This window comes from Cherax quadricarinatus, chromosome 2 (genome assembly GCF_038502225.1).
Source record: "Cherax quadricarinatus isolate ZL_2023a chromosome 2, ASM3850222v1, whole genome shotgun sequence".
Classification (NCBI taxonomy): Eukaryota; Metazoa; Arthropoda; class Malacostraca; order Decapoda; family Parastacidae; genus Cherax; species Cherax quadricarinatus.
Genome location: NC_091293.1, coordinates 77,387,083 through 77,412,060, shown reverse-complemented (window position 1 = coordinate 77,412,060; position 24,978 = coordinate 77,387,083). Strand labels below are relative to the sequence as shown.

Genomic DNA, 24,978 nt, shown 5'->3' with positions numbered 1-24,978 from the left:
ACTTCCTGTATACTCCCTCCTTCTAATCTAATATTCAATCTTTCATTACCTAATTTTTTTATTATTCTCATCACCTGATTGTTGCCCTATCCACCCTAAACTTTCTTATCTTTATCTAAATATTGATCATTTATGTACTACAATGTAAACACTTGGTCTACATGTCCCCTGCCCTTCCTGAGATATTGTTCATCTGTAATCCTGATCTCCATCTTGGACTTAATTTTTCTATAATAACTCTCTTATACACTCTTCCCCTGTATACTCAACAGGCTATTCCCCTATAATTCTTACTCTCTCTCTAACCCCCTTTTCTTTTATAGAAAAGACCTATGCAGGTTCTCTGCCTATCCCTAGGTGCTTTCTCTTTCATACATTTATTCCCTCCCACACCCACCTTCCTATATTCACAAACTTCTGCTGCACACTCTAATATGGCATTCTTCAATCTGCCCCATATCTCGTTTGCCTCCTCCTAATTACCTATACTCTCTCTCTAGCCCATCTTTCTCCCAACAGTTACTTATATCTTACCCTAACTGCCTCCTCAAATTTATTAACTTTTGCTTCTCTTTTACTCACTGATGACATTCTTCTTGTACCCCAACAAAAGTGTTCCTTGTGGTTACCAGAGGAATCTAAATATCTGTAATCCTCAGTGGCTCAACAAAGACTGATAAGACATATAGAAAACTAACAAAGTTAATTTGGAACACACAGCTAGGGCAATAAGGAAAATGAAAAATGAAGCTGATTTTTAGTTATCCAAATAAGAAAAGAAAAAAATTAATTAATGTCTTTCAAAAGAAAAAATAATGTATAATGTACAGGTGTTAAATTAATAAATATATGCAACACTCACTTAATAACCAGAATAAAAACCAGAGAAATCTTTCATTAAGAGAACAGTGTGCTAAGTGAGCCCCATTTTTAAATAGGATACCCATGTATGAGACAGTAAGACAGTGAACTAAGTTTAATTTTCTAGCAATCAAAACACTATACTTAAATGAAATAGATGTCTTCTTAAGAAGCCGGGACAAAATGTACAGAGTGCAGTGTATACTGTACTACACCCAACTTGCTGGCCAAAACATAGGAGTGGTAAGAATTGCACACACACAAAAGGAATGTGCATACATAATAAATGATTGCATATAAAAAGCAATGTACTTAGTTAAAACAAAAGCAAGAAATAAATCCTAAACCCCCTGTATTATGACCGTCTGTCAACCAGTAAGTTGATACCTAGGTCCAGGTGTATGTTAGCAAACTAAATACTGTCTCCTACCTCCTCCCCCCCTTTCTCTCCCTCCCTCCCCCCACTCTCTCTCTCCCTTCCTCTTTCCCTCCCACCCTCCTTTCCTTTCTTCCCCACCCCTTCTTCCCTTCCTATGCACTCTATCCTTTTCTCACCCCTCCCTTTCCACTCCATCCTTTTCTCACCCCTCTCTTTCCAATCCATCCTTTTCTCTCCCATCCCTTTCTCCTTTTCCCTAATTCCCTCTCCCCATTCCTGCATCTGTGTTGCTGATATAGCTCTGGAGACAATAGAACCCCACTCCAGAATGGCGGTTCTCTGGGGCACAGATAGGTAAATGGGAAGAGTGGATGTGTCAGTGAGAGATGCAAGTGTTCCTGGATGATCATGAGGCTCTGATACACAATTAGGCTTTTCATACTCTAAAATCTTATTTTTGTATGCTGAAATGAATGGAAAATGATACCATGACCACCTTAAATATAAAAATGAGAGAGTAAATCTCAAAAAATGTCCTTTATTATAAAAGTCACTCCACAGTAAAATGTTAAGCAAGATTGGTTTATCTTTTAAGGTAGAAAAGGCATATATGACAATTCTTTCTTTCTTTCAACACACCGGCCGTATCCCATGGAGGCGGGGTGGCCCAAAAGGAAAAACGAAGGTTTCTCCTTTTATATTAAGTAATATATACAGGAGAAGGGGTTACTAGCCCCGTATGACAATTATAAATGATAAAAAAAAAAAAAATCAAAGTTTACTCACCCAAACATGGGAGGCGTTGTGGTCTGTGCTAGTGGCATTGTTGGTGGAGCAGCACCAAGTGTAACAGCCTTGGCTCTCTGCTGTTGTTCCTGGAAGGCCTGCAGTCCACTACTACTGCCTATAGTTAACAAAACAGCATCAATATGGATAAATAAACTGCAATTACTAACATAAGATATGCCTTCTCTACGGTATTATACTTTACCACCTAAACTCTGTGCAAAAGAAAAAATCTAGCTGCTGTATTAATACCAAGAGTATTGTTATCTTTCAATGGTTCCAGAGATCTTCACTCCTGCAGCCTAATTTCCAATTATGCCTAAAATGAAAAAAGAAATATTGCAGGAATAAGTACTAATATACAAAATTACATGCTGAAGATTTAAAAAATATGTTTTCATATAAAGTTTGATAAACCACTCAAGAATCTCTGCCTATCAAATTCACTGCTAGTTTTGGACTTCCTTTGTGTTCTCTTCAACAGATTTCAATTTGCTATGCCATCTGCAGACTGTTCAAGAGATCGAGAGCCCATTTATAACACACCAGTCTAGCAGCAGTCACTGTAATTCACTAACAACAATCTTTAATGCATCCACTGAAATTGGGCATCTACCCAAGATGTGGAAGACGGCAAATGTAGTCCCAATTTTTAAGAAAGGAGATAGACATGAGGCATTAAATGACAGACCAATGTCACTGACATGCATAGTATGTAAAGTCATGGAGAAGATTATCAGAAGGAGAATGGTGGAGAACCTGGAAAGGAACAAGCTTATACATGTCAATCAGCACAGTTTCAGGGAAGGAAAATCCTGTGTCACAAACCTACTGGAGCTTTATGACAAGGTAACAGAAGTATGACAAGAGAGGGAGGGGTGGGTAGATTGCATTTTCTTGGGCTGCAAGAAGGCTTTCGACACAGTTCCACAAAAGAGATTAGTGCAAAAGCTAGAGGATCAGGCACACATAACTGGACAGGCACTGCAATGGATCAGAGAATACCTGACAGGGAGGCAACAGCAACAAATGGTATGTGACGAGGTGTCAGAGTGGGGGCCTGTGACGAGCAGGGTTCCACAGGGGTCAGTCCTAGGACCGATGCTGTTTCTGGTATATGTAAATGACATGCAAGAAGGGATAGAATCAGAAGTATCCTTGTTTCCAGATGATGTGAAGCTAATAAGAAGAATTAAATCGGAAGAGGATCAGGCAGGACTACAAAGGGATCTGGACAGGCTGCAAGCCTGGTCCAGCAACTGGCTCCTAGAGTTTAACCCCACCAAATGCAAAGTCATGAAGATTGAGGAAGACCGCAGACAGAGTACAGTCTAGAAAAAAAGGATCTTGGGGTGAGCATAATGCTGAGCACATCTCCTGAGGTGCATATCAACCAGATAACTGATGCAATATATGGGTGACTAGCAAACCTGAGAATAGCGTTCCTACGCCTCAGTAAAGAATTGTTCAGGACTTGGTACACAGTGCATGTCAGGCCCATATTGGAGTATGCAGCACCAGTTTGGAACCCACACCTGGTCAAGTTTATTTTTTTTTTTTTCAACAAGTTGGCTGTCTCCCACCAAAGCAGGGTGATCCAAAGAGAAAGAAAATCCCCAAAAAGAAAATACTTTCATCATCATTCAACACTTTCACCTCACTCTCACACAATCACTGTTTATGCAGAGGTGCCCAGAATACAACAGTTTAGAAGTACAGTGGACCCCCGCATACCGTTGGCATCACATAACGTTTAATCCGCATACCGATACATTTTATCGCTAAAATTTTGCCTCGCATACCGCTTAAAAACCCGCTCACCGCTGTTCGTCCGAGACGCGTCCAATGTGCGCCTTAGCCAGCCTCACATGTTCCGCCGGTGGCATTGTTTACCAGCCAGCCTCCGCGGTAGCATCCAAGCATACAATCATAACATTTCGTATTATTACAGTGTTTTTGGTGATTTTATCTGCAAAATAAGTGACCATGGCCCCCAAGAAAGCTTCTAGTGCCAACCCTACAGCAATAAGGGTGAGAATTACTATAGAGATGAAGAGAAAGATCATTGATAAGTATGAAAGTGGAGTGCGTGTCTCCGAGCTGGCCAGGTTGTATAATAAACCCCAATCAACCATCGCTACTATTGGTGGTACAGCTGCTGCTGCTGCTGTAGCATCGTCTGCTGCTGCTGTAGCATCGTCTGCTGCTGCTGTAGCACTGTTGTTGGTGTGGCTTATTGAGAATATACCAAGAAACAATTAACCCCAGAGGATTTGCCACCCAGGATAACCCAAAAAAGTCAGTGTCATCGAAGACTGTCTAACTTATTTCCATTGAGGTCCTTAATCTTGTCTCCCAGGATGCAACCCACACCAGTCGACTAACACCCAGGTGAACAGGGAAAAATGCCTGGAACTAGTGCTCATATTGGTGAATTTAAAGCCAGCAAAGGTTGGTTTGAGAGATTTAAGAATCGTAGTGACATACACAGTGTGATAAGGCATGTTCTGGAAGAAAATACCAAACAGGACCTACAGTACTCAGGAGGAAAAGGCACTCCCAGGACACAGTGTCTCATCAGTCATTGCTGCATCTTCAATAAAGGTAAGTGTCATTTATTCTTCATTTAGTAGACTAGTACATGCACAATATATACTGTGCATGTACTACTCTACTATTGTGCATGTATCCTTCTCTTTGTGTGTAGGAAAATGTATATTTCACGTGGTAAAAATTTTTTTTTCATACTTTTGGGTGTCTTGCACGGATTAATTTGATTTCCATTATTTCTTATGGAGAAAATTCATTCGCATACCGATTATTTCGCATACCAATGAGCCCTCTTGCATGGATTAAAATCGGTATGCGGGGGTCCACTGTATATACGTATAAAAATACACAATATATCTCTCCAAACTGCCAATATCCCAAATCCCTCCTTTAGAGTGCAGGCATTGTGCTTCCCATTTCCAGGACTCAAGTATGTCAAGTATGTCAAGAAATTAGATGAAGCGTGAAGGTTTGTAACAACACTAGTCCCAGACTTAAAGGGCATGTTCTATGAGAAGAGGTTAAGGGGAATCAACCTGGTGACACTGGAGGACATGATAATGACATATAAAATACTGAGAGGAATTGACAAGGTGGACAGAGACAGGATGTTCCAGAGATGGGACACAGCAACAAGGGGTCACAACTGGTAATTGAAGACCCAGGTAAGTCACAGGGATGTTCGGAAGTATTTCTTCAGTCACAGAGTTGTCAGGAAGTGGAATAGTGCGGAGAATGATGCAGTGGAGGCAGGAGCCATACATAGTTTCAAGAAGATGTACAATAAAGCTCATGGAGGAGGGAGAGAGTGGACCTAGTAGCAATCAGTGAAGAGGCAGGGTCAGGAGCTATGACTTGACCCCTGCAACCACAATTAGGTGAGTACAAATAGATGAGTACACACACCCACAGCAATTTTAAATTATGTGTATATCACAGTTAAAGGGATAAAATCTACTTATGTTGTGGAATAGTCATTTCTCATATAAATATTGCTCTTGTACGTACAGTGGAATCCTCTATGACATGCTGAGAATACCACCCACAGGACTGTGAATAGTATTGTCAGCAATATTCTGTGATATACAGGTCTGTGAGTACCATTCTCAACAGTATTCTGTAACATAGAGGTCTGTGAGCAATATTCTGTAATATAGAGGTCTGTGAGTAGTATTCTGTAATATAGAGGTCTGTGAGCAATATTCTGTATTACAGAGGTCTGCGAGCAGTATTCTGTGGTACAAAGGTTTGTGAGCAGTATTCTGTAATATACAGGTCTGTGAGTAGTATTCTATGAAATACAGGTCTGCGAGCAGTATGCTGTGGTATACAGGTCTGAGAGTAGTATTCTCTGCAGTATTCTGTGGTATACAGGTCTTGGTGTATGTCACTATCCTCCACTTTGGAGGAACAAATGGGCATAATACAAACTACAGGCTGGTCCAAGTTTGATACCTGACTGTACATTCTTCTTTACAATCAGTATCATCCTCCCCCCCCCCCCCACCACTGGACTACAAGACATAATAAGTGAATGACTCCTGATGTTAGAATGAGCTCTAGATCACAGGGACAGTCCTAGGATTGAACTGAAACTGGAACTCTGTTGACGAGAATGAAAGATAGGAGGCATTACTGACCTAAATTGGTTAGAACCAATATATAATAACAAACATATGAAAATAGAGATACATACACTCAGTAGTCACTTTATCAGGTATACCATTCTAGTACAGCGTAGGGCTTCCCTTCTGCCCCCAGAAAAATGTGACTTAGTCATAGCATGGATTCAACAAGGTGCTGGAAACATTCCTTAGAGATTCTGGTCCACAATGACATGCAGTTTTTTGCAGATTTGTTGACTACACATTCATGCTCTGCATCTCCTGTTCCATTACACTTCAAAGGTTTACACCAAATTCTGACCCTACCATCTGCATGTCACAGCAGAAATCACAATTCATCAGACCAAGTGATATTTCTCCAATCTCCAACAGTCTAGTTTTGGAAAGCCTATGCCCACTGTAGTCTCAGTTTCCTATTCTTACTTGTGCATTCAGAGATGCTCTCCTGCATACAACCGTTGCAATGTGTGGCTATTTGAGTTACTGTCACCTTCCAGTCAGGTTGAACCTGTCTGGCCATTCTCCTCTGATCTCTCATTAACTAGTCATTTTTATCCACAGAACTGCTGCTCATTGAATGTTTTGTGTTTTCACACCATTCTCTGCAAACTCTAGAGACTGTTGTGTGTGAAAATCATTGAATCAGCAATTTCCGAGACACTCAAACCACTTGGATCAGCAGTTCCCGAGACACACAAACCACTTGGATCAGCAGTTCCCGAGACACTCAAACCACTTGGATCAGCAGTTTCCGAGACACTCAAACCACTTGGATCAGCAGTTTCCGAGACACTCAAACCACTTGGATCAGCAGTTTCCGAGACACTCAAACCACTTGGATCAGCAGTTCCCGAGACACTCAAACCACTTGGATCAGCAGTTCCTGAGACACTCAAACCACTTGGATCAGCAGTTCCCGAGACACTCAAACCACTTGGATCAGCAGTTTCCGAGACACTCAAACCACTTGGATCTGCAGTTTCCGAGACACTCAAACCACTTGGATCAGCAGTTTCCGAGACACTCAAACCACTTGGATCAGCAGTTCCCGAGACACTCAAACCACTTGGATCAGCAGTTCCCGAGACACTCAAACCACTTGGATCAGCAGTTTCCGAGACACTCAAACCACTTGGATCTGCAGTTTCCAAGTCACTCAAACCACTTGGATCAGCAGTTTCCGAGACACTCAAACCACTTGGATCAGCAGTTCCCGAGACACTCAAACCACTTGGATCAGCAGTTCCCGAGACACTCAAACCACTTGGATCAGCAGTTTCCGAGACACTCAAACCACTTGGATCAGCAGTTTCCGAGACACTCAAACCACTTGGATCAGCAGTTTCTGAGACACTCAAGCCACTTGGATCAGCAGTTCCCGAGACACTCAAACCATTTGGATCAGCAGTTCCCGAGACACTCAAACCACTTGGATCAGCAGTTCCCGAGACACTCAAACCACTTGGATCAGCAGTTTCCGAGACACTCAAACCACTTGGATCTGCAGTTTCCGAGACACTCAAAGCACTTGGATCAGCAGTTTCCGAGACACTCAAACCACTTGGATCAGCAGTTCCTGAGACACTCAAACCACTTGGATCAGCAGTTCCCGAGACACTCAAACCACTTGGATCAGCAGTTTCCGAGACACTCAAACCACTTGGATCTGCAGTTTCCAAGACACCCAAACCACTTGGATCAGCAGTTTCCGAGACACTCAAACCACTTGGATCAGCAGTTCCCGAGACACTCAAACCACTTGGATCAGCAGTTCCCGAGACACTCAAACCACTTGGATCAGCAGTTCCCGAGACACTCAAACCACTTGGATCAGCAGTTCCCGAGACACTCAAACCACTTGGATCAGCAGTTCCCGAGACACTCAAACCACTTGGATCAGCAGTTCCCGAGACACTCAAACCACTTGGATCAGCAGTTCCCGAGACACTCAAACCACTTGGATCAGCAGTTCCCGAGACACTCAAACCACTTGGATCAGCAGTTCCCGAGACACTCAAACAACTTGGATCAGCAGTTCCCGAGACACTCAAATCACTTGGATCAGCAGTTCCCGAGACACTCAAACCACTTGGATCAGCAGTTCCCGAGACACTCAAACCACTTGGATCAGCAGTTCCCGAGACACTCAAACCACTTGGATCAGCAGTTCCCGAGACACTCAAACCACTTGGATCAGCAGTTCCCGAGACACTCAAACCACTTGGATCAGCAGTTCCCGAGACACTCAAACCACTTGGATCAGCAGTTCCCGAGACACTCAAACCACTTGGATCAGCAGTTCCCGAGACACTCAAACAACTTGGATCAGCAGTTCCCGAGACACTCAAATCACTTGGATCAGCAGTTCCCGAGACACTCAAACCACTTGGATCAGCAGTTCCCGAGACACTCAAACCACTTGGATCAGCAGTTCCCGAGACACTCAAACCACCCCCATCTGGCATAAATAATCATTCCAGGATCAAAGTCACTTATATCACACTTCTTTCTCATTCTGATGTTCAATCTGAATAACTGAACCTCTTGACCATGTCTGCATGCTATCTAATCGGCCACATCATTGGCCGATTAGATATTTGCATAAACGAGCAGGTGTACAGGTGTACCTAATAAAGTGACCACTAAGTGTATACTGAATGCAAATGGAAGTGAATAAGATTTACTTGTCATCATCTTGTGATTGTGAGACAGCAATAAAAGACCAAAACTGCCAACAATCACCTTGATATTATATATATATTTTTTTTTCAACAAACCGGCTGTATCCCACCAAGGCAGGGTGGCCCAAAAAGAAAAACGAAAGTTTCTCTTTTTAAATTTAGTAATTTATACGGGAGAAGGGGTTACTAGCCCCTTGCTCCCAGCATTTTAGTCGCCTCTTACGACACGCATGGCTTAAGGAGGAGGAATTCTGTTCGACTTCCCCATGGATATAAGAGGAAATAAACAAGAACAAGAGCTAGAAAGAAAATAAAAGAAAACCCAGAGGGGTATGTATATATATGCTTGTACATGTATGTGTAGTGAGACCTAAGTGTAAGTAGAAGTAGCAAGATGTACCTGAAACCTTGCATGTTCACAAGACAGAAAAATGGACACCAGCAATCCTACCATCATGTAAAACAATTACAGGTTCTTGTTTCACACTAACTTGGAAGGACGGAAGTACTTCCCTGGGTGGTTGCTGTCTACCAACCTACTACCTAGATTGATATATATATATATATATATATATATATATATATATATATATATATATATATTTTAACGAGTCGGCTGTTTCCCACCGAGGCAGGGTGACCTAAAAAGAAAGAAAATCCCCCAAAAGAAAATACTTTCATCATCATTCAACACTTTCACCTCACTCACACATAATCACTGTTTTTGCAGAGGTGCTCAGAACACAACAGTTTAGAAGCATATATGTATAAAGATACACAACATATCCCTCCAAACTGCTAATATTCCGAACCCCTCCTTTAGAGTGCAGGCATTGTACTTCCCATTTCCAGGACTCAAGTCCGGCTATATAAAAATAACCGGTTTCCCTGAATCCCTTCACTAAATATTACCCTGCTCACACTCCAACAGATTGTCAGGTCCCAAATACCATTAATCTCCATTCACTCCTATCGAACACACTCATGCACGCCTGCTGGAAGTCCAAGCCCCTCGCCCACAAAACCTCCCTTACCCCTTCCTTCCAACCTTTTCGTGGGCGACCCCTACCCCGCTTTCCTTTCCCTACAGATTTATACGCTCTCCATGTCATTCTACTTTGATCCATTCTCTCTAAATGACCAAACCATCTCAACAACCCCTCTTCAGCCCACTGACTAATACTTTCATTAACTCCACACCTTCTCCTAATTTCCACACTCCGAATTTTCTGCGTAACATTTACACCACACATTGCCCTTAGACAGGACATCTCCACTGCCTCCAACCGCCTCCTTGCTGCTGCATTCACAACCCAAGCTTCACACCCATATAAGAGTGTTGGTACTACTATGCTTTCATACATTCCCTTCTTTGCCTCCACAGATAACGTTTTTTGTCTCCACATATACCTCAACACACCACTCCCCTTTTTTCCCTCATCAATTCTATGATTAACCTCAGCCTTCATAAATCCATCCACCGACACGTCAACTCCCAAGTATCTGAAAACATTCACTTCTTCCATACTCCTCCTCCCCAATTTGATATCCAATTTTTCTTTATCTAAATCATTTCATACCCTCATCACCTTACTCTTTTCTATGATATTATATACCCTTTATAATATGATTCATAACAGGAGAGTTGCTCCTCACTAGGTGGTTGATGCCTACCGACCTATTACTGTACCTGTGTGTCAACCAAGCTACTACATATGAAATCAACATATAAATTCATATAAACTGAAGCCAACTACAGTATATACCTTTGCATCTGATCAAAAATAATTTTCACTTAATAAAGATTAACAAATTGTTATTCAATACATTACCTCCAAGTACTGGCCGCACCACTGCTGAAGCAGGAGTTTTGTGATCCTCTTTTGATTGTGGTCGGAAGAAAGCTTCATTGTTGGGCACGGCTTTAGTGTTGAGACGCTGGCTCTGCTCTACGAGCTGTGAATGTTTGGCATAAACTTTGGCAGCAACTTCTTTTAAGGTATCATGCTCACGCTGCAGCACCTCAGCAATGTCTGTATTAAATATCAGTCCATTAATTCGGAACATGTGAAGATAAATTATGTAACATCCCTCCCTCATTCATATAAACTCAATATAATGAATTAATGGGACAAAACCTTGCCAATAAAATCCCAAGCTCAGATACCCCACCAAATGACTACCTCACCAGCAACTACCCGAACACACTGTTCCTAGCTCCGACTAACCCATACGAAGTCTCCCTTATTATCAACGCACTAAAAAACAAGGCAGGAGATTTAAATACCTTACCACCCTTTATATACAAAAAAGTGTCACAAGTGCTATCACCAATCATTGCAACACTCTTTAACAAATCCATTGAATCCTCCACCTTCCCTACAGTACTCAAAATAGCAAGGGTCACCCCGATCCACAAAGGAGGAGACCAAACAGAGTTGAATAACTATAGGCCAATATCCAACTTACACCCTCTCTCAAAAATCTTCGAAAAATTAATTCATAAACGAATCTACTCCTACCTTATCTCCCAAAACATACTCAACCCCTGCCAATTTGGATTCAGGCCTAATAAAAATACTAATGATGCTATTATACACATGCTAGAACATATATACACTGCAATAGAGAAAAAAGAAGTCCCACTGGGGATCTTCATTGACTTACGTAAAGCTTTTGATACAGTTGACCATGACTTGCTCCACGTAAAATTGTCACACTATGGTATAAGAGGGCACTCCCTCAACTACCTCAAGTCATACCTCAGCAACAGAAGCCAATATGTGTACGCAAATGGGGCAAACTCTTCTGCGCAACCAATTACAGTTGGTGTCTCACAGGGAAGTGTCCTTGGCCCTCTTCTCTTTCTCCTATACATAAATGACCTTCCAAATGCTTCGCAATTACTCAAACCCACACTATTTGCAGATGACACTACATACGTCTTCTCTCACCCGAGCCCAGTCACGCTAGCCAATACTATAAATACCGAATTACAGAAAATATCTACCTGGATGAGGACTAACAAACTTACACTAAACATTGACAAAACCTACTTCATTCAGTTTGGTAACAGAGCTACAGATGTCCCTCTTAACATAATGATAAACGGATCACCTATTACAAAACTAACAGAGGGAAAATTCTTAGGAATCAACCTTGATAATAGACTCAAATTTCATACACATATACATCAAATTTCTAAGAAAATTTCCAAGACTGTAGGCATACTATCGAAGATACGGTACTATGTTCCACAGTCAGCCCTCCTGGCCCTATATCACTCTCTTATTTACCCCTATCTCACCTATGGAATTTGTGCATGGGGCTCAACAACAATTAACCATCTCAGACCACTAATTACCCAACAAAAGGCTGCAGTTAGAATGATAACAAATTCTCACTACAGGCAGCACACTCCACCAATATTCAATACACTAAACCTACTCACCATACAAAACATCCATACTTATTACTGCACCTATTACATACATAGAACACTTAACTCTGATATTAACCCTTTGACTGTCGCGGCCATATATATACGTTTGCGAGGTACCGTGTTTGACGTATATATACTCATAAATTCTAGCGGCTTCAAATCAGGCAGGAGAAAGCTAGTAGGCCCACATGTGAGAGAATGGGTCTGTGTGGTCAGTGTGCACCACATAAAAAAAATCCTGGAGCACACAGTGCATAATGAGAAAAAAAAAACTCCGACCGTTTTTTTTAATTAAAATGCCGACTTTGTGGTCTATTTTCGTATAGTATTTGTGGTTGTATTCTCGTTTTCTTGGTCTCATTTGATAGAATGGAAACTATATTATAGAAATGGAAGTGATTTTGATTAATTTTACTATAAAAAGAACCTGGAAATGGAGCACAAAGTACAGGAAATGTTTGATTTTTGCCGATGTTCAAAAGTAAACAAATGATGTCATTGTCCAATAAATGTCCAAATAGCCATTCTAATATGCAGTCATGAATGGGTTGATGTAATTTTTACAATTATTACAGTATTGCAGTAGTCTGCATAACAGTAAATCTTCTATTTTTTGTTTGAATAAAATTTCAAAATAAAAAGCAAGAGTAATATCACAGGGACCTGGAGACATGACTGATGAACAAAGAAAATGTTATTTTAGAGCCAGGAATGTCTGCATTGTTCATTCTGGACCTTATTTTGAAATTGTCGTATGTTTTAATTTTCGGGAAATTGGCCAAATTGCAAATTTCTGACCATGTTATTGGGTAGTTGAAATCGGTAAATGGGCAGTTTCTTGTACTCAATCGATAGAAAAAATAGAGTTCTGAAGAAATAGTTATGAGTTTGGTTGACTGGAATAACGGAATTAGCCGAAAATAGGGCTCAAAGTGGGCGAAATTGCCGATTTTTAAATATCGCCGAAGTCGCTAACTTCGCGAGAGCGTAATTCCGTCAGTTTTCCATCAAATTTCGTTTTTTTGGTGTCTTTACAATCGGGAAAAGATTCTCTATCATTTCATAAGAAAAAATAATTTTTTTTTTTTTTAATTTTGCGACACCAGGAGACACCTCAGGATTTGGGGTTGCGACAGTCAAAGGGTTAACCCTCCCCTCAAACATCTCCTTGCCAACCTCAACAGAACACATGACCATAACACAAGGCACAGATCACTCTTTGATGTTCCTCGTGTCCATCTCACACTATGCAAAAACTCAATGCACATAAAAGGCCCTAAAATCTGGAATTCATTACCTGTAAATATAAAAGAAACACTACCTGTTTATAAATTCAAGTCTCTTCTCAAAGATCACTTACTCACCCAAAACCAAATAAATACTGAATAACTGAACCTTATAAATTGTATATCTTAAATGTTTCTCACAATTATATCACATAAATGTTAAACCTAAAACCCAATCTAACTTTATTATTTTTTAAATACACTACCTAACAGAATCACTACCTAACTGAATGCAACCATATGACCTGTCTTTGTAATACTCTCTTGTGCTTTATAGTAATCTGTTTACATTAATGTTTTATCACTGATTTCATCATTGCTTAGTTAATCTTAAGTTAATTTTAAGCCAGCCCGTAATGCTATGCATAGTATAAGTGGCTTTGGCATGCTGCTCTTACCTGTATTTTTTTGTACCTCTGTATGTGTGCTCAAATTGGAAATAAATAAATAAATAAATAAATAAATGGGAGGGGACAGGAGAGGAGGGGTACATGATGGCCAGTAACAGCAATAGTAATGGAGTGATGAGACTGTTTTACCACAATCATATCAATAATGAAGAATTCAATAAACAATAGACTTTGTCCATTCTTTCCAAAGCAACTTATCCAGTGGAGTGTCCCATATTTCCTAAATTGTTAAATTGAGGTCCATAACATCAATGGTTTAATTATTACTACATTCAAGAGGTAAGTGCTAAACCCACAGGGGTCATACAGCAATAGGGGAAATGAGAGGCATTAAGATCTGATGCAAAAGGGAGGGTAACTCCAATTCTTTGGAACAAGACCCCTCTCACCAACATCAAGATGTACTTTCTTTGAAAGTATAATGAGAGGTTGTACAAGATACAGTAAACCTCAATAAAATGGACTTCTATTAAGCTGATATCAACTAAAACAGAAAATCTGGTCAGACAAAGGCTCAACATCTACATTTAATGGAGTGTCCAATTAAAACAGCCATGCAGCAAACCAAATTCGCTTCATCATACAGCTGTCTGGTCAAGTCGTATCATTAATATTACATGTATTATAATAAGAAAGAAGTGCTAAACCTACAAGGGTCATACAGTGCAGCGGGGCAAGGGATAGTGCAGGATCATAAAGTAGCAAGGGTGGAGAGGACAACAGAGGGAGAGTTGGAAAGGGCTGTGAGGAGTGCTAAAGTATCATCAAAGTTTGTATAATAAATCAGCTGCTGTCAAAAAGTCAACGAGAGAGTCTGAGTTAAAGGTAGGACCATCAGCAAGGATGGAAGATAAAGTAAGGGCTTTAGAGTGGTGATGACGTCAGAGGTAAATTCTACGTGCCATATTAATAAGAGGGCCCACCTCTGCTTAATTGCAAGTTCAACGGCTTCATCCTTTGATATACTTTTGATGATCTTCAAGAGCTTTTTTACTTCCAGAGCCTTGCCTTGGACCAGGCTCATCTGGTGCTTGTCTGGTCAACCATGCTGTTGCTGCTAGTGACCCACTGGCCTATGTATCCATAACAGCCTGGTTGATATGGCACCTGGTGAAGTTACTTGTCCAGTTTCCTCTTGGAGACAGCTACAATTGTCCAAGCAGTGTTTGATATCTTCTGGTACGATATTAAATACAGTCTAGGGCCACTGATGTTGATACAATGTTCTCTTGTGCTCACTGCACCTTTCCTTCTCACTAGGTTTATTTTGCACTTCCTCCCATATCTCTCACTCCAGTAAGTTGCTTTTTTTGATCAGTCTCCCTACGATTCCCGTTGGGGAGGGTAACCTCTACCTGTTCGACAATGTTCGCACATCGTGTTAAAATCAAACCAGCCAGTGGTGTTATAAATGATTCCACTAAACTATTACTTGCTGCCGCTATGAGGACCTGCCTACATCTCAAATTCACAGCGATAAACTCACTCAAGGATTCCTTTATTGTCGTCTGCACCGACGACAATGAAGCAGCTAAACTTATGGACGACACTGAAATGAACACATTACGGGACCGACAATTCATCATATCACCGTCTCCCTCCTTGCTGGCGAAACGTTCAGTTTTTGTTAAACAATTGGATAAGATAATCACATCCATCCATACGGATGAACTGAAGACCTCTATCGAAGACCAAAACACCTGGGCCTCTGTAGACACCATCACACGAATTCCCAATGCCTCATCTATGATCAAAATCACCTTTTCAAACATAGATATGGCTACCCAAGCACTCGCTAATAGACTAGCTATCTCATATTACCACATACATCGACGCCACATTGAACCTGAACATTTTGCCCATGTCTCTCCCTGTTGGAACTGTTACTCTTATCAGCATTCAACAAAGGACTGTCCCATTAAAGACAAAAAGTTCTGTTCTACCTGTGGAAAAGAAGGTCATAACTTCAAAGCCTGCACCACCACCAATGCCACTCCAACATGTCTTAACTGCAAGGGTACTCATCATACCCTTGCAGCTAAATGCCCACTACAAAAAGAAGTAATGTCGAAAAAATTAAAGAAGAAACCAAGAAGAATAATCCCAAATCGCCGACATATACCGCCATTTCAAAACTCCAGTCGGACACCACCAGAATTCTACAAGCCACACAGCAGTCATCTTTATCCAGCAATTCCCTTTCTGCACTCCCTGACGCTGCTCCCTCTAAGGTGTTGTACTGCATGATGTATGCACACCTTGCAAATGCAGCAAACCCAGGCATATTCAACACTACAATTAACGAACTATTCCGTCTTAACAACATGCCGTCATTCAACTTTCCTGACTCGCCAACATCACAGGACTTCCTCAAGATTATCCCAAACATCGCTAACTTCACATCAACTTCAGGCCCAAATCCTAACTCTGCCCCAAAAAACACTCCTGAACCACGCCCAGTGACCACTGCCACCTCTCAACAACCACCAACAACCAGCCAGACCGCAAATACTCTAGACTCCCAGCCTCCTCTTGACACAATCACTGTAGAAACAATTGAACAAGAATTTCCTGACGAATCCCCCGACGAAGCAGATAGCGACGACTCCAGCACACCCTCTTGGGAAAACCTTACTTTCTACACCTCTCCCTCGAACACTGACACCATGACCTGCTCTGAACTCTACAAAGGCCTCGGTGATGGAACAGTCAAGTATGCCTGCGAATCACCTCTTCACTTCACACTCACGCAAGTTCTTGAGTTCATCAAGCCTCTTCGTTTCACTTTTTCCAACAAGACAATGCTATACCACCTCTCCAGGAGCAGCTTCAAGAAGTTTGCAAATGGCTCCACTGCAAACCTGCCTCCTCAACTACTAAAATAACCTCCCACATGTCTGCTGCCCTCTGATGGTCCTACCTGCCTGCCCTCTCCTGCGACCTGGAAACTTCCAGCTCTCGAGACTCAAAGACCTCACCTACCACGAGACTGTTGCATACACAGCTTGCTCTCTTCCCGTTTTTTCTCCAAGTCTGTCCCATGATCGCCTTAGCTGCTGGGTCAAGCCCTGGCTCTATTTCTACGACTAAGAACACTCCTCTCCAGCGCTATTCTTCGTCTGTCCCGTCTTCCCCGCTCATCCCATTGGGATCTTACCTGCACTTGCTTGCTTGCTTGCTTGCCAGTAAGTTGTGGCAGTGTGCAAATTTGGTACAAGACCCTCAAGTTCTTTCCAGGTATATACAGTGGAACCTCTACTTGCGAGTTTAATCCGTTCCATGACCTTGCTCGCAACTGGATTTGCTCGTTTGCAGAGTCAATTTTCCTCATTTAAATTAATTGAAATGCAATTAATCCGTTCCAGTGGAATTCTGTACTTCAATAATTTTGCTAATATCAACTCTACGGCTTATTTATCTATCTCATGTAATCTAATATGACATAATAAACAATATAAATAACACAGAAACCTAATATATACTCTAGAATGAATAAAATATGTTATTCATGTAGTGGTATGGGCGGTGTCGGCGGTGGACGAGAGTTTGTCTGGAGACCGGGCAAAATACTTCATGAATAATTTCGCTAATATCATTTATATGGCTTATTTATATATCACAGTTCCTCTAATATGACATAACAAACAATATAAATAACATAGAAACATGATATATACTCTAGAATGAATAAAATATGTCCTTATGTAACAGGTGGAGGTGGCCACAACTGCTCCCTCTTTGTTGTGGTAAACACTGCCAGCTAGTGATGGCCTTTTGAAGCCATCTATTATTATAATTATTATATGTAATACATCATTATTATATATGTATTATTATTATACATATTATATTATTATGATTATTATTGTATTATATTATTATACTATTATTATTATATGTATTATTATTATACATATTATTATTATTATTATTATTATTATTATTATTATATAAATAATTTGTAATTTTTATTCACACAAAAAATATAAGATTTACTGTTACTCCTTATCGCAATAATTGTATAAATAATGTCAACCCATTCACGACTGCATATTGGAATGGACAGTGATGTCATTTGTTTACTCTGAAACAGCCAAGCAATGGACCATTTCAAGGTACTTTTCGTCGTGAAAGCAATTAAAATCATTTCTATTTTTGTAATATATCTCCATTCTATCAAATGAGACCAAAAATGAGAATACGTACAACCATAAAAACCATTCAAAATTACCGCAAAGGGGTGGCTAATTGCTGAGAAGTGAACTCCATTATTTATGCTTAGATTTCTTTCATTTTTGGTGTACGTTAAGAAGCATCTTTCTATCATACATTGCCCAAGTTTCAATAAGATAGTCCAACAAACAACTGAGATACAATTCCCGAGATCAAGAGCAAGAGTCCTTCACCTGTGTCAAGGAACCTGCCTTGACGTCTGCTCGCTTGTGGAAATTTTGCTTGCGTATGGAAGCAAAAAATCGACCCATCAATTGCTTGTATTTGGAAAAACTCACACGTGGACATGCTTGCAAGTAGAGGTTCCACTGTATTATTATGTGTCACTCTCTTGTCCACTCCTCTGAGTACATATTTAGGACTTAAAGGCATTCCCAGAAATTTAAGTGCTTTACTGGTTCTATGCAGTCCACAATCTCTGCATTTGCTCCAGCTATGATAGCTCTCCTGCCATGAATAAGGCCATCAACACTGAACAATATTCCAAATGAGAGCACAAGCGATTTGAAAAGCATCGCTGTTTAAAAGTTGTTTTGAAAGTTCATATTATCCACTTTATCATTTTCCTGGCTGTTGTGACATATGCCTTATTGTGTTCTTTGAAAGAAAGGTTATTTGACATAATTATTCTCAAGTCTTTCATGTGTTCCTTTCGTTCTATTTGATCTTCTTGAGTTTTGTATACAGTGTCCCTTTTGAATTCTTCATTCTTTCCATATCTAAGCAGCTGGAATTCATCACCACTGAATGTCATGTTGTTCATCACTGCTCACTGGTAAATCCTCCTTATATCTTGCTATTTTTGTTCTGAGTTAGAAACTTTAAAATCCATCTGTTTACCTTCCCTACATCTCAACTACTAGGAACACTTGGAAGCACTTGAACTGCATTCGCTGGAATGCAGACAAGAGAGATACAGTAGACCATCGTTGGGCACGTTTTGATTATAGTACTATTGAAGAATTGTGGCATATTTTTTGTAAAACACTTCGTAAAATTAACTTAACACAGTTCAGTTTGTGGGATGGGAAAAAATTTTGAGCATGCATCGCCCACGGGATATACTCTGCTTGGCTGTGGGTTAAACCACTGAGTCAATGGGGGAGACTTACCACCATCCTCCGCACCCTCCGCCACCCCCACCACCCTTGTCCCAATCTTCGGTTCATACACGTGTAGTACGTACCATCCTCTGCTAGGAGTTTAGATCTTTTAATTGTCATATCTTAACCCTTTGACTGTTTCAGTCGTACGAATATATACATCTTACGAGCGACCGTGTTTGACTAATTAATACGCATAAATTCTAGCGGCTTCAAATCAAGCATGAGAAAGCTGGTAGGCCTATATGTGTGGTGGGTGTGCGCCCTGTGAAAAAAATCGGGGATTCAGTGATGCATTGTGGGAACGCCATCTTGGTAGTCCATTTTCACCATGCCTTGCGGTAAGAAGTACCTCACTCCTCGGCGGATTGAAGGTCTTTTCTTCCCAAGTGATAGCTCTAACATCAAAGGAAGTGCCAGTGAAAGTGAATTTCATGGTTTTGGAGATGGCGTGACCAAAAGTAGTGCCCAGGATAACGTAATTAGTGATGAAAATCCAGATGACCCACAACCTTCCACCTCTGGTGCTGGGCTGTCTCATTCACGTTCACCTGTACCAGGACGAAAGAGGAAACTATTTGCCTGTGTACAAGACTCTAATGTGAGCAGTGAAAGTGATAGTGAAAGTGATTTCAAAGCTACTGAAAGCAGTTCTAGTTGCAACAGTGAGGGTGAATATTCTCTAGTGAAACAGCAGAATGTACAATGCAGCATGCATTCTGATAGTGTGCCATATGTTCTTCCAAGGGGAAGGAGTAAATCTTGGAGTACATCCCATGGCCCTACACCACGAACTGATAGTGAAGATTGTTACAGTGGGAATGAATGATGTGCGTGGGGCAGCAGGTGGTGGTGGCGACACGAGTTGTGTGGCATCAGCAGCGGGCCATGCTACTGCCCACGCTGCTAATTCAGCACAGCCACAACCACCCTCAACCACCCTGACAACATCCACAATCACAACCTGCACAACCACATCCTTCACAACCACAACTATCTGTAGACCACATCTGGGATTGGCAGCAAGGTGACAATTTTGTTCCCAATCCCCATCACTTTGATGGAATACAAAGTGGAATACGACCATCATGTACACTTGGAAACAATGCCACTGAACTGGAATGATTTCAGTTATTCTTTGATGAACCCCTGATGGACATTATTGTCAGGGAGAGCAATACATACTTTGAGTACACCATGGCAAACACAATTCTTTTACCAAGGTCATGGCTACACCAGTGGAAGGACACAACTGTGGCAAAGATGTATCTGTTCTTTGCCACAATAATGCTTATGCCACATGTGTATAAGCACAGTGTCAACACATACTGGTCAACAGACCGCCTGATTTCAACCCCATTATACAAGTGAATCGATTTGTGCTACTGTTACGTACACTACATTTTCCAGACAAAACAAGGCCTGACAGAAGCGACAGGTTATATAAGATCAGGAATGTGTTCATGTACCTGAAACAAAAGTGCTGTACATATTTTTATCCCTTCAGGAAGCTTGTTATTGATGAGTCTTTGATTTTGTTCAAAGGCAGACTGTCATTCAAGCAGTATATGCCAAGCAAGAGGAAATGCTTTGGTATAAAGTTATTTGTACTGTGTGATTGCAAAAGTGGTCTGGTTTTGGATATAACTGTGTACACTGGCAGTAATACATTGCAAGATACCAGGAAGTTACTGGGTATCTCTGGTGATGTGGTTAGAACAATGATGAAACCATATCTTGGTAAGGAGCATATTTTATATACCGATAACTAGTACACAAGCCCTTTACTCGCTGATTTCTTGTGAGTGAACATGGCAGACATGTGTGGCACAGTGCGTGGAAATCGTAGACATATGCCTAAGTTTGACGCAGGCACTCGTAGAGGTGAAGTTCAGGTGTTTGATGCCAATGACATCATGGTATTTTGGTGGCATGACAAACGTGATGTCACATTGTTGACATCAGTTCACAGACACGAAATGGTAGACACTGGCAAGCAGAATAGAGAGACCAATGAACCCATTGTAAAACCTGCAGCTGTGATGGACTACAACCTCAATATGCACTTAGTGGACAAATGTGACATGCAGATTGAGTTTGCTGACTATGTTCACAAGAGTTATAAGTGGTACATAAAACTCTTTCCATCTTCTTGACATTTCCATGCTGAATGTTTATAATTTGTACAAGTTGAAGACCAACAACAAACTAAACTATGGTGAATTTTGTTTGTCAGTTCTCAGACAAATAATATTCAAGTACCAAGAAACATCACTTGCAATAGACCAGCACCCACAAAATTACCAACACATACCATCTCATCTGAGGCCTGGTGATCACTACCCCATACCACTGCCACCTACTACTTTCAAGAAAAATTCTCAGAAGAGGTGTTATGTCTGTGCACATACCACAAAACCGCCACAAAAACGCAGACACACTCGTTTTATGTGTGAGGAGTGTAAAACACCATTGTGCATACACCCATGTTTCAAAGGATTCCACAAGCTGCAGCAGTTCTAGGAAAGTGTCCAGTGATTGTACATATGTATATACGTACAAAAGGCGTGGAGTTAAAAGATAAAGAATCACACACAAAGTGGGAGTTGTCACAGCTGCTCTTTGCTGATGACACTGTGCTCTTGGGAGATTCTGAAGAGAAGTTGCAGAGATTGGTGGATGAATTTGGTAGGGTGTGCAAAAGAAGAAAATTAAAGGTGAATACAGGAAAGAGTAAGGTTATGAGGATAACAAAAAGATTAGGTGATGAAAGATTGAATATCAGATTGGAGGGAGAGAGTATGGAGGAGGTGAACGTATTCAGATATTTGGGAGTGGACGTGTCAGCGGATGGGTCTATGAAAGATGAGGTGAATCATAGAATTGATGAGGGAAAAAGAGTGAGTGGTGCACTTAGGAGTCTGTGGAGACAAAGAACTTTGTCCTTGGAGGCAAAGAAGGGAATGTATGAGAGTATAGTTTTACCAACGCTCTTATATGGGTGTGAAGCGTGGGTGATGAATGTTGCAGCGAGGAGAAGGCTGGAGGCAGTGGAGATGTCATGTCTGAGGGCAATGTGTGGTGTGAATATAATGCAGAGAATTCGTAGTTTGGAAGTTAGGAGGAGGTGCGGGATTACCAAAACTGTTGTCCAGAGGGCTGAGGAAGGGTTGTTGAGGTGGTTCGGACATGTAGAGAGAATGGAGCGAAACAGAATGACTTCAAGAGTGTATCAGTCTGTAGTGGAAGGAAGGCGGGGTAGGGGTCGGCCTAGGAAAGGTTGGAGGGAGGGGGTAAAGGAGGTTTTGTGTGCGAGGGGCTTGGACTTCCAGGAGGCATGCATGAGCGTGTTTGATAGGAGTGAATGGAGACAAATGGTTTTTAATACTTGACGTGCTGTTGGAGTGTGAGCAAAGTAACATTTATGAAGGGATTCAGGGAAACCGGCAGGCCGGACTTGAGTCCTGGAGATGGGAAGTACAGTGCCTGCACTCTGAAGGAGGGGTGTTAATGTTGCAGTTTAAAAACTGTAGTGTAAAGCACCCTTCTGGCAAGACAGTGATGGAGTGAATGATGGTGAAAGTTTTTCTTTTTCGGGCCACCCTGCCTTGGTGGGAATCGGCCAGTGTGATAATAAATAAAAAATATAGAACAATAGTAATAAACATTTTTTTATATTGTCTGTTTGTGTAAACAAGTTTTGTAAACAATATGACGATACTAGTATTTTTGCTATAATTGTGTTACATTCAACGAATGTATATATGAACATTGCACCATACTTTGGTCTCACAGGCCACTTAAGTTATGTGAAAAAATAAAATAGTGAAAAAAACAAGAAACCTTCGAATGCAAGTAGTAAATCAAAGTTTACAGGGTGAGCAACATTCGTCGCTGTTGCCATATGCAGCTCATTTTCTGCCAACTTTACGCCTCTATATCTCGGTAAGTACCAGGAGACACCTCAGGATTTGCGGTTGCGACAGCCAAAGGGTTAAATCTGCCAAGCAATCATGGTACCCAGTAGGTATACAAGTGTTGCTGAAAGTGGCAAGAAAAGGTAAAAGTGTTTAAGTCTTAGAATTAACAAAGAAAATAGAAATATTAGGCAAGAGATAGCCTGTGGCCGTAATGAAGTGTCACTTTGTGCACATAAAAAGAGTGAGGTAAATATGAGTTTGTGTGATGAATGACTGACTGACTGATTTACTGACTGACTGATTTACTGACTTACTGATCTACTGACTTGACTGACTGACTTAAAGTTAGACCTTTTCACTGAAGAGGACCCTGAAACAGTGTCTAGAGCAGCTGATACCTTACTGTCAATTGTATAATGTACTGCAGGGTAAAATAGAACTGAAATCCATTACAGAATTTATGCACACTCCAGTACAACCATTGACTTCAGTACCAGAACCTCTACCATCCACCTCAGCCCACAAAGGCAACAGCATAACTCTCCACAATCATCCACAAACACCAGCACCCACAATTTAAGGAAAGAAATACTATTGTAATCTTAAGCAGTAAAAACAATGTAATATATCATGACAACAAACTACAATTACATATTCACTTTTATTTTTGTAAGATCTATGGGTCAAAAAAAAAAGTTGTTTGGCTTTTTGGGGGTTCCCAGGAAAGTAACCCTATTTTTCCCATACGTTCTTCAGCTTGTCTAACACAGTTTTAACTAAAGCACTGTTTTCAGGAATGTAACTACCATGTTAAAAGACAGTCTACTGTATATCATTATCTACACTTGGAAAATCCCAGAAGGAATGGTCCCGAATCTGCACACATAAATCAAGATGAAATTAAGACACATGTGCAACATCTGGGTATCTTTATTGTAGACGTTTCGCCAACCTGGAGTTTACCTGGAGAGAGTTCCGGGGGTCAACGCCCCCGCGGCCCGGTCTGTGACCAGGCCTCCTGGTGGATCAGAGCCTGATCAACCAGGCTGTTACTGTTGGCTGCACGCAAACCAACGTACGAGCCACAGCCCGGCTGGCCAGGAACCGACTTTAGGTGCTTGTCCAGTGCCAGCTTGAAGACTGCCAGGGGTCCGTTGGTAATCCCCCTTATGTATGCTGGGAGGCAGTTGAACAGTCTCGGGCCCCTGACACTTATTGTATGGTCTCTTAACGTGCTAGTGACACCCCTGCTTTTCATTGGGGGGATGTTGCATCATCTGCCAAGTCTTTTGCTTTCGTAGTGAGTGATTTTCGTGTGCAAGTTCGGTACTAGTCCCTCTAGGATTTTCCAGGTGTATATAATCATGTATCTCTCCCGCCTGCGTTCCAGGAAATACAGGTTCAGGAACCTCAAGCGCTCCCAGTAATTGAGGTGTTTTATCTCCGTTATGCGCGCCGTGAAGATTCTCTGTACATTTTCTAGGTCAGCAATTTTACCTGCCTTGAAAGGTGCTGTTAGTGTGCAGCAATATTCCAGCCTAGATAGAACAAGTGACCTGAAGAGTGTCATCATGGGCTTGGCATCCCTAGTTTTGAAGGTTCTCATTATCCATTCTGTCATTTTTCTAGCAGATGCGATTGATACAATGTTATGGTCCTTGAAGGTGAGATCCTCCGACATGATCACTCCCAGGTCTTTGAC

The 24,978-nt window shown here is 41.2% G+C and overlaps 1 protein-coding gene across 8 annotated transcripts in view; it reads right to left on the bottom strand.

Annotated features, from left to right (window-relative positions):
* Positions 1 to 24,978, bottom strand: part of LOC128698885 (nucleoporin p58/p45) — a 154,516-nt gene that overhangs the window by 50,034 nt on the left and 79,504 nt on the right. For all 8 annotated transcript variants that reach the window (XR_011392474.1, XR_011392477.1, XM_070089052.1 and 5 more), the window contains 2 exons: positions 10,715 to 10,915; positions 2,027 to 2,144 (listed from right to left, as the gene is read on the bottom strand). Coding sequence is in view for 6 of the 8 variants with exons in the window: in XM_070089052.1 (XP_069945153.1) it covers positions 2,027 to 2,144; positions 10,715 to 10,915 (319 nt within the window). In the remaining 2 variants the exon portion in view is untranslated. The remainder of the gene's footprint in view (positions 1 to 2,026; positions 2,145 to 10,714; positions 10,916 to 24,978) is intronic.